We start from the raw sequence: 10640 nt of genomic DNA on the forward strand, positions 1-10640 counted from the left end.
GACTCCATGGATTGTAGCCCGCCAGGCTCCTCTGTCCATGGGGTTCTCCAGGCAAGAATGCTGAAGTGGGTTGCCACTTTCTCCTCCAGGTAATGTTCCCGACCTAGGGGTTGAACCCAAGTCTCTTGTGTCTCCTGCATTGGTAGGCAGATTCTTTACCACTGAGCCATCAGGGAAGCCCACATCATTCGTCCTAGAAGAGGCAAGTTCAAGACCAGGAAATAGACCTTTACAGAGTAGGCCTTATATGGGGTGTGGCATGATATCTTTCTCTTATACCACTGGACCTCTTTGCAGCTGGGCCTGGACTAGGTGTTCCAAGGCCCATGGAGGCCCTCCTGGAGGAAGGGGCAATCTGTCCTGGGACTTGAAAGTGGTGGAGCTAGACTTTGAAACTGACCATAAAATGGAGGAGGAGGGTTTGGCTCTATGGGCCCGGTAAATTCATACCTAGACGTTCATTCCAAGTGAATTTGGGGTTGTACTTCCCTTCTGACATCTTTTTTTTTTTAAGTCTTGTCAAAAATTATGCCCTGGGTTTATGCTGCAATGGATCAAAGTGAGTTAACCTAAATGTGGACTCCCTCAAATGGAATGGAAAGGAGAACAGACTGCTGCCAGACATAGGAAACAAATCCCATTGCCACTGCCTGTTAGCTGAAAAATCAGTTAGGAGGTGAATTAACCAGTTTAGGAGAGACATCATTAAGAACCAGACGTAAGCAGTGGGAATGAGCATAAAGACATAGATAAAAGAGACATTGGTGGCTAATCATAAGTGAAGCAGAGGAGAATTTTTAAAATGGCTCTGAGATTATTACTCGGGTTATTAAATAAATTACCATCAACCCCCCAAAAAGGACTAAAAGAAAAGGGCCATGTTTCAGTCAGAGTGATAATGAAGTGATAAATAAGTTTTGAACATGCTGCATGTTTGGCAGAGGAGTTCAAGAAGCAACTGAGGATGGAGTCCAGCTCAAAAATACTAACTGTGCGATTGTTGCTGTTCAGTCACTGTCGTGTCTGACTCTTTGAGATTCCGTGGACTGTAGCCCACCAGGCTCCTCTGTCCGTGGGATTTCACAGGCAAGAATATTGGAGTGGGTTGCCCTTTCCTTCTCCAGAGGATCTTCCTGACCCAGGGATTAAACCTGTGTCTCCTCCATTGGCAGGCGGATTCTTTACCATCAGGGAACCATCAGGGAAACACAGCTATACAATTATGAAGCATGAATAAATTACTGTGAGTATGAATGTTATTGATACACTTCAGAAAGATAAAATGCCTCTGTTTTTCTTCTATTATTTGGGGCATGGGAAAATATCTCTTTTCTAGGCATATCTTTTTTCCCCAGCTTTATTGGGATATAATTGACATATGATATTATGTAAGTCTAGGTGTACAACATGATGATTTGACATATGTATATTGTGAAATGATTACCACACTAATATTAGTATTAGTTAAAACCTCCATCATCTCACGTAGCTACCATTTGTGTGTGCTGAGAATAATTAAGATCTAGTCTCTTAGCAACTTTCAAGAAACAATGCAGTATTTTATACTATAGTTACAGTGCTGTACAAGAGATCCTCAGAACTTTGCCTTATAAATTAGTTATAACTTAAATATAATATATAACTGAAATATAACTTATTTATAACTTAAATAACTTATAAGTTATTTTTCTTATAACTGGAAGTTTGTATCCTTTGATCAACATCTCCCCATTTCATCTTCTCCCTCAGCCCTTGGCAACCATTCTAATTTGTTTCTATGAGTTCAACTTTCTAAGATTCACATATAATTGACATCTTACAGTATTTGTCTTTCTCTAACTTATTTCACTTAGCATAATGCCCTTCTGGTTTATCCATATTGTTGCAAATGGCAGAATTTCCTTCTCTTTAAAGGCTGAATAATATTCTACTGTGTGTGTGTGTGTGTGTGTGTGTGTGTGTGTGTGTGTGTGTGTATACAGGATTCCCAGTTGGTTCGGTGGGTAAAGAACTTGCCTGGCAATGCAGCAGACGTAAGAGACATGGGTTCGATCCTTGGCTTGGGAAGATCCCCTGGAGGAGGGCATGGCAACCCACTCCAGTATTCTTGCCTGGAGAATCCCGTGGAAAGAGGAGCGTGGTCCATGGGGTCGCAAAGAGTTGGACACAAATGAAGTGACTTTGCACACATTCATGCATTATATATGTAGATATTATTCTTCATTCTCTTAATATATCACATTTGTTGATTTACCTATGATGAACTATTCTTGCATCCCAGAAATAACTCCCACTTGATCATGGTGTGATTCTTTACATGTGCTAATGGATTTGGTTTGCAGGTATTTTGTTGAGAATCTCTGCATATATATTCATCATGGATATTGGTCTGTAGTTTTCTTTTCTTATAATGTCCTTTTCTGGCTTTGGTAATGATGGCCTCATGAAATGAGTTTGGGAGTGTGCCTTCGCTTATCAATTTTTGAGAAGATTTTGGGAAGGACTGGTGTTAATTCTTCTTTAAATGTTTGGTAGAATTCACCAGTGAAACCATCTTGTCCTGGGCTTTTCTTTGTTGGAAATTCTTTGGTTCAGTGTTCTTAATGCATTATTGGTCTGTTCTGGTTTTCTATTTCTTCATGATTCAGTCTTGGGAAGTTGTATGTTTCTAAGAATTTATCCATTTCTTTTAGTTTGTACAGTTTGTTGGCATATAATTATTCATATTATTTTATTACAATACTTTTATTTCTGTGGTTTTCATTTCAGGTTCCCTTCTTTCATTTATAATTTTTTTTTATTTGAACCCTTTCTCTTTTCTTGGCTTGTCTAGCTAAAGGTTTGTCAACTTTTTTTTTTTTTAAACTAACCCTAAGTTTTGCTAATCTATTATTTTTCTATTCTATTTCATTTACTTCAGCTCTAATCTTTATCATTTCTTTTAGTTTGTACAGTTTGTTGGCATATAATTATTCATATTATTTTATTACAATACTTTTATTTCTGTGGTTTTCATTTCAGGTTCCCTTCTTTCATTTATAATTTTTTTTTATTTGAACCCTTTCTCTTTTCTTGGCTTGTCTAGCTAAAGGTTTGTCAACTTTTTTTTTTTTAAACTAACCCTAAGTTTTGCTAATCTATTATTTTTCTATTCTATTTCATTTACTTCAGCTCTAATCTTTATCATTTCTATTCTATTTCATTTACTTCAGCTCTAATCTTTATCATTTCTTTCTGCTGACTTTGGGTTTAGGTTATTCTTTTTCTAGTTCTTTGAAATGTAATATTAGGTTGTTTCTTTGATCTCTCTCCTTTTCCTTAGTGTATGCATTTCTAGCTATGAATTACCTGATTGAACTGCTTTGGGTGCATCTCGTAAGTTTTGTTTTGTGTTTCCACTTTCATTTGTCTCCATATTTTTTGATTTCCCTATTGATTTCTTTTTGAGTCCACTGATTGTTCAGGACTGTGTTATTTAATTTCTACATACCGTATTTGTGAATTTTCTAATTTTTCTCCTGTTACTGGTTTCTGGTTTCATACCACTGTGGTCAGAAAAGATACTTGACATAATTGCAGTGTTCTTAGCTTTGTTGAGACTTGTCTCATGGCTTAGTATTTGATTCATCCTGGATAATGTTCCATGTAGGTCTGAGAAGAATGTGTATTCTGCTGCTGCTGAAATGTTTTGTATGTATGTCTGTTAGAGTCATTGGGTCTATACTGTTGTTCAAATGCTGTTTCTTCATTGATTTTCTGTCTGGAAGACCTATCCATTAAAGTCCCCCAGCATGTTATTTTTTTCCGATGAGAAATTATAGTTTCCTCTTTTTGGATGGATTTAAACATATCGTAAACTTAATGCCACCATGTTCTGCATACTGTTACTTCTACCTGCAATTCTGTTCCCCTACCCCTTGTCTGATACTGAGTTCTTTGAATATTCAGTTTAACATTTGAATATTCAGTTTATGTTTTTCTGTTAAGCTACTGTGACTCTGTCAGATAAATTTTGTGCAGGTATAGGACTTGATAATAGCTTCTATATTACTACTTGGAAGTCCTGTTGAATATCATAGCAGTTAAATGTTTGTGTGTCTAGCACCTCCACTGAACTAATTCCTTCCACTAGAAATCATGTCTTGTTTACCCAGACCTTCAAACATGGAAAATTCTAATAAAAATGTACTGAAACAAAGTGAGAAACTCTAGAAGCAGCAATATATAAAAAAATAAGGAATGGTTGGAACTTCTCTGGTGGTCCAGTGGTTAAGAGTCCGCCTTGCAGTGCAAGAGATGCAGATTCAATTCCTGGTTGGGGAACTAGGATCCCACATGCTGCAGGGCAACTAAGCCTGCGTACTGCAACTAATACCTGATGCAGTGAAATTAAAAAAAAAAAAAGTGGCAAATGTCAAGAAGGACATTAGTTGCAGTATGTATATGCTTAAGTATATAATTGAAAATCAGATTTTGGAAGACAGAAAGAATGCTACAGACATCAGATTTGACCTGGGTCCTGGTATTCACATAGGGGAAACAAGGTAAATTACTCAGTTTTTTTATTTGAAAGAAGAAAACGTACCCTTTCTTAAGATTAGTATTTCTTCAAAATGTCTAATCATTGATTACTAGTATGCTTGTTGAAAACACAGATCACTAGCCCTTCTCCTGATGATTCTGATTTGGCTGGTCTGTAATAGGGACCAGGAATTTGTATTTTATAAGCACTACAAGGTGATTCTCATTATTAGCCAAGTGGGATGGGATGGGGAGGGAGGTGGGTGGGGGGTCCAGGAAGGGGAACACATGTAAACCCATGGCTGATTCATGTCAATGTATAGCAAAAACTATTACAATATTGTAAAGTAATTAGCCCCCAACTAAAATAAATAAATTTATAAAAAAAAAAAAGAAAAAGAAAAACCTTAACTAAAGTCAGAGGTTCACAGAGCTCCTAGTGTCTCAGTAATTTTACATGGTCCCTCTAGCCAAAAGAAGTAACCCAGAGTTCCTTTTATTAATAGATGTTGTTGAGTCACATCCGACTGTTCTGCAACCCTATGGACTGTAGCCTGCCAGGCTCCTGTGTACACGGGATAGATTCAGACAACTTAATAATTGTAGTTGTTATCAGGGTCCAACAGATGGCACTATATTTCCCTCCAAAAGTTAAAATATCCCATAAAACTCCTATGATTTCTCTGAGGCACTCCAGAGCACATCAGCACATAGTTTATGAACTGTAGCCTAAAGGGAGCATTTTCCTGGCATAGCATTGAAATTAAATATTTGAATGGGCCTTCTATAGAAAGACTGTGCAACAAAATAGACCGTGTGTTCTATGAATTTGATCTTTTACTATCATTTGCTGCAGTTTTCATTTGGTTGTTATTACTCATAAAGCAGGAGTATCATTCTCCCATAAAGAGCCAGAGAGCAAATATTTTAGGTTTTGCAAAGCCCCAGATGGTTTCTGCTGCATTGTCTTATCTTGTCTTTTCTGTTGCAGCCCTTGAAACCTGTAAAACGCATTCTTATCTCTTGAATTTGACCCACAGGCTATATAGTTAACTGAAGGGTTCTAGTTATAAGCCTAGTATAAAACATTAAAGTACAATTTAGTGAAGGTGATTCTGTAAGGCTGTAAGCTCTCAATATTTTACTATCTCATCTTTTTTGGCTTTGAGGAAGTGTGTGCAGAAATGCATCCCAGCAACTAGTATTTTGTTGTTGTTTTGTCATTTTGTTGTTTGTGACCCCTGGGCTATAGCCCGCCAGGCTCCTCTGTCCATGGAATTATCCAGGCAAGAATACTGGAATAGGTTGCCATTTCTTTCTCCAGGGGATCTTCCCCATTGGGGATAGAAGCCACGTCTCCTGCATTGGCAGGCAGATTCTTTACCACTGAGCCACCCGGGGAAGCCACTAATATGTGAATATGCAACTAATACGGCCTGCTTGATTTCAAAGCTAACAAGAAAGGAGAAGGCAATGGCACCCCACTCCAGTACTCTTGCCTGGAAAATCCCATGGACAGAGGGGCCTGGTAGGCTGCAGTCCATGGGGTCGCTAAGAGTCGGACACGACTGAGCGACTTCACTTTCACTTTTCCCGTTCATGCACTGGAGAAGGAAATGGCAACTCTCTCCAGTGTTCTTGCCTGGAGAATCCCAGGGACGGGGGAGCCTGGTGGGCTGCCGTCTATGGGGTCGCACAGAGTCGGACACGACAGAAGCGACTTAGCAGCAGCAGCAGCAGCATAACAAGAAAGCTGTCATAGAAGCTTGCTCTTTATTCTTCATTTAATAAGAATTTGCAAGTTTTTCTCCAGCTTAATAAAGAATATCTTTAAATTTTCAAGAAAAGGGAGACTAACCTTTTATCACTTGCTGGCTAATTACTGAAAATGGCTAATGAGAGTTCACAATTATAACTAACACAGCAAGCTTTAGTTTATACTAGATAAATAACTTGGTAGAATATGCCATTTGAGACTTCTAGTTTTTTTTCCAAAATTAGTATTGCTGTCTTGAAAATATGCATTGTTAGTCTTTAGGTTTTACGTCAGTTTTTTTTGTTTGTTTGTTTTAATCTAGTGTGATAGGTACTGTTCCAATGCTAGTCATAAGGAGACAAATATAGCAATAATGGTCTTGAGAAAAATCGGGAAATTTCTTGAGGAAATTTCAATCCATTTTTAAAAAGTGCAATATTTTGGAAAAAAGTGCACCGTAAAAATTCTTCCAATATCTTACAGCTGCCACCAAAAAGATATTCATTAAAGATTTCCCAGATCTTTATCAGTACTCCTCATTTGTTGTTATAAGTACTCTGAATTTCAGTGATCATTGTTTTGTAATTAAATTTATTCATGAATGCGTTGATACCAGCGGGAGGGCGCTGGTGAGGCCCGGGCGGTGGCAGGGGACCAGACGCCACTTCCAGGCGTCTCGTCCTGGTTACTTTCTTTTGGTTACTTTATTTTTCTCTCACGGACTTCAATATTTCACAAGTGCGAAGACAAGGTCTGATTTGCTCACCATTCTATCCCCAGACACACAGAATTGTGCCTACTGCCTGTAAAGTGTTCAATAAATATTTGCACATTTATGGGTCAAGCACACTGTTGTAATGAGTCAAACTTCCAGTAGAAAGCATTATGGATTTAGTGATTAGCGGATAAATTCCAGGACCACTACTAATTTTCATTGGATTACTTGAAACAACGAGAGGATTTCCTCGTCTGTAAAAACCGGCATATTTCTACCTGTCGCCCCCTCACCGAGATGTTGCTAGGATCACGTGGCAGAGAGCATTTATTTGCTCAGCGTAAGGAGGATGTGTTACAGACATCAGTCTGACCCGGGACTCTCCGGGCAGCTACTGGGGCCCGTCCACGTCACCCCGTTATATAAGGGGCCCACCCGTCCGGAGTCCTCTGAAATCCCTGACCCCGAGTCACCGGCCACCGCCCCAAGGACACCATAGGATGCTCTGAGGCTAGGCGGTGCAGGGTGGCGCCCGCCCGAAGATAGCGGCCGGCTGCAGTAAGCTTCTGAAACAGCTGCGGCTCTCGGGGCTGAGACCGGAAACCCCACCACACCCGCCCGCCGCCAGCCAGCTCCGGGTCGGTTTGAACTTGACCCTGTTTTGCCGTTGCTAGGAGACCCGGCTCCGGCGCGCCCCCCACTGGGCCGCGTCCGGGCGAGCACGGGAAGGGGGCGGGGCCCCGGCAGGCGCTGAGGGCGGTCGGCCGAGCACCGTTAGGGCTGCCCGGCGCCGGGCCAGCGCCCCTGGAAGCGACGTCTCGTCCCCTGCCACCGCCCGGGCCTCGCCGGCGACCTCCCGCTGGTATCAACGCACTCCCGAGTGGCAGAGAGCCACGCTGGATCCGGACGCGGGAAGGACATTTAGTCAGGTGAGCCGCAGCGGGACGGGCAACCGATGTGGCCACGCCCTGCGGAGGGAGACCTGCCGGCCGGTTGCGGAGGGAACAGACGAGGGGATCGTGCTGCGAAGGCAGCGGGCCTTCCCCGGCGGCGGCACCAGGTCCGATCACTCACGCCTGGGGACCCGCGCGGCCGTAGGGAGGATCCTCTGGCCAGAGGAAAAGGAGTTAACATGTCGGCGGTGACCGCGAGCCTCGGATGTGAACACCTCGGCGCGGCGTCCTTGGGCTGCGCTGCAGGTGCGCCCGGGCGGGCGGAGCGAGCGGGGTGGCGGGGACCTGGCTGGCCGGCCGAGTCTCCCTTCCCCCTGCAGGGGTCGCCCGGCTCCCTCTGCAGGCGCCCTGTTTCCTAACTCGAGGACAACAGGTGGTGCTTTTGGTCGGAGGGAGAGTCCGACTGCGCCGCGCTGGGAGCGGCAGTTACTCTCACCAATTAGAGCGCGGGGGCGGGCGTGGCGTGGACGCGCTGACGCAGGTGACCAATGGGGTTCGGGCTCGGGGGTGGGCCGTGGGGGTGGGCGTGGTCCGAGTCTGGAACCAAGGTTTCTAGTGCTGCAACCGCCAGAGCTTCCTGGAGAGCTAAGCTGAGCGGGCGTGGGGTGCTTGTCCGCCCCAGTGTCGAGAAGTCTACCAATGCTTTCTCGTTTGGACCCACGCTCCAGTTCAGGAGGTGAGAACATTGTATTTTGGAAGGGGGTGGCGGGCGTAAGATAATAGTGACCTTGGGTATGCTGTTAAGCTTGTGGAATTAGATCCTGAAGATCAGATTATGTGTTACAAATTTTCTGCCAAAAAAAGGCACTTAGGTGGTTACTGCGACTTGGACCAGTTACTGGTAGATTGTCTCCGTATGAGGTCTCTGAGATCTAGGGACCCAGAGGAGTAAAGTACATATTAGTGTAATTTCAGTGAACGTTAAAGAATTTCAGTGGTAGAGCTTATTCTGTCGTTCGCCTCGGTTTGCGTATGATTCTTATCTCATTTGGTTTTTTTACTGAGGCAACTTTTATTTATCAAGTTCCTCGTGTCGCTTATTTTAGCTGGAAAAGAGAAGAACAGTTGTACATTATTTCACAAGAATAACATTCATTTTCCCCCTCAGCAGTCTGGTAACTGGATCTCCTAGGAAGAGACGTTCTTAAAGAGTAAGAAGAAAGCATTTCAATTTGGAACACTTCTCTGCAACTGGAAATGGGGAATGGACTGTCAGACCAGACTTCTATCCTGTCCAGCCTGCCTTCATTTCAGTCCTTCCACATTGTCATCCTGGGTTTGGACTGTGCTGGAAAGACAACCGTGTTATACAGGCTGCAGTTCAATGAGTTTGTAAATACCGTGCCTACCAAAGGATTTAACACCGAAAAAATTAAGGTAACCTTGGGAAATTCTAAAACAGTCACTTTCCACTTCTGGGATGTTGGTGGTCAGGAGAAGTTAAGGCCACTGTGGAAGTCATATACCAGATGCACAGATGGCATTGTCTTTGTTGTGGACTCGGTTGATGTTGAAAGGATGGAAGAAGCTAAAACTGAACTTCATAAAATAACAAGGATATCAGAAAATCAAGGGGTCCCTGTGCTTATAGTTGCTAACAAACAAGACCTGAGGAACTCACTGTCTCTCTCAGAAATTGAGAAATTGTTAGCAGTGGGTGAACTGAGCTCATCAACTCCCTGGCATTTGCAGCCCACCTGTGCAATCATAGGTGATGGACTGAAGGAAGGACTTGAGAAACTACATGATATGATAATTAAAAGAAGAAAAATGTTGCGGCAACAGAAAAAGAAAAGATGAATGGTGATACCTGTTATATATGTGTGGAGTAGGTTTTCTCTGGTCTGATTTTGACAAATGGAAGAGTGTCTTCAGCCTGGTTTGCCTGCCTGCCTTCCTGGATGCTGTTAAAGCTTTGTTTTGTTGAACAATCAGATGTCCCAACTCTGTTGCCTGTGGAAGATGAATAAATGCAGTGCTTCTTAAAATGGTCTCTTCTCCCTACCCCACAAATCTTCTGGTACTGCCATTTTGGGAAGCCAATCGAGGATAGAAAATTGACCAGAAAACAGTTAGGGAAATTTGACCTGAAGTTAGTGAAATAAAACTTTGAAGAATGTCTGCCTAGTGTTTTGTGCTTACATCTTTGGGGGGCGGGGGAAGCCTTTGCAAAGAAATTGTATGCAAGGCTTTGTATGTTAAGATAAAGTGCTAATGAAGGGAAATGTTAAAGTAGATTATTAAATATACAGTTATATTGATCACATTGGTCCAACCAGTCAGGGACAAGAAGGAAGTGTTTAGTTTCTTAAGATTTGGCCAAATGAATCTTGACATTTTCTGGAATTAAATACTGTAATGCTATATGTTAATTCTAGATGATGTTTAAGTTGGTCTGACTTCAAATAATAAAAAGGTATTTAGGGCATATTCAAGTGCATGGATTAGTTTTTCTGACAAAGCATGTTTTGGTGTATAGTCTTTTACTTTTTAGAAACAGCTATGCATCTTTTTACACGGTCAGGTTTAAAACACCTTTTGGGGGGCTTAGGGCTGTTGAAATATTTTGTTGTCAGAATCACTTTCAGTTGAAACCTAAAGTAATAACTCTTTTATATAGTAGATTTGGGCATGTAGATTAATCTTAAATGCATATTCTTTGATATGTGTATGGATTTATGAAGAAAGCAATTGA

The 10640-nt window shown here is 42.0% G+C and overlaps 1 protein-coding gene across 4 annotated transcripts; it reads left to right on the forward strand.

Moving 5' to 3' along the window:
• Positions 1–7744: 7744 nt before the first annotated feature.
• Positions 7745–10066, forward strand: ARL4A (ARF like GTPase 4A). 4 transcript variants are annotated; one of them, XR_014067035.1, is made up of 2 exons: positions 7745–7921; positions 9054–10066. XR_014067035.1 is itself a non-coding variant. In XM_081535384.1 (2 exons), the coding sequence occupies exon 2, from the start codon at positions 9143–9145 to the stop codon at positions 9743–9745; it is 603 nt and encodes a 200-aa protein (XP_081391510.1). In that variant the 5' UTR covers positions 7745–8621; positions 9054–9142; the 3' UTR covers positions 9746–10066. The 4 variants fall into 4 exon arrangements, 2 of the variants coding, with proteins under 2 accessions (XP_081391510.1, XP_081391511.1); XR_014067036.1 differs by having other exon boundaries at positions 9057–10066; XM_081535384.1 differs by having other exon boundaries at positions 7745–8621.
• The last annotated feature ends 574 nt before the right edge of the window (positions 10067–10640 follow it).

This window comes from Giraffa tippelskirchi, chromosome 10, assembly GCF_054371585.1.
Source record: "Giraffa tippelskirchi isolate mGirTip1 chromosome 10, T2T-mGirTip1v1.2.pri, whole genome shotgun sequence".
Taxonomy (NCBI): Eukaryota; Metazoa; Chordata; class Mammalia; order Artiodactyla; family Giraffidae; genus Giraffa; species Giraffa tippelskirchi.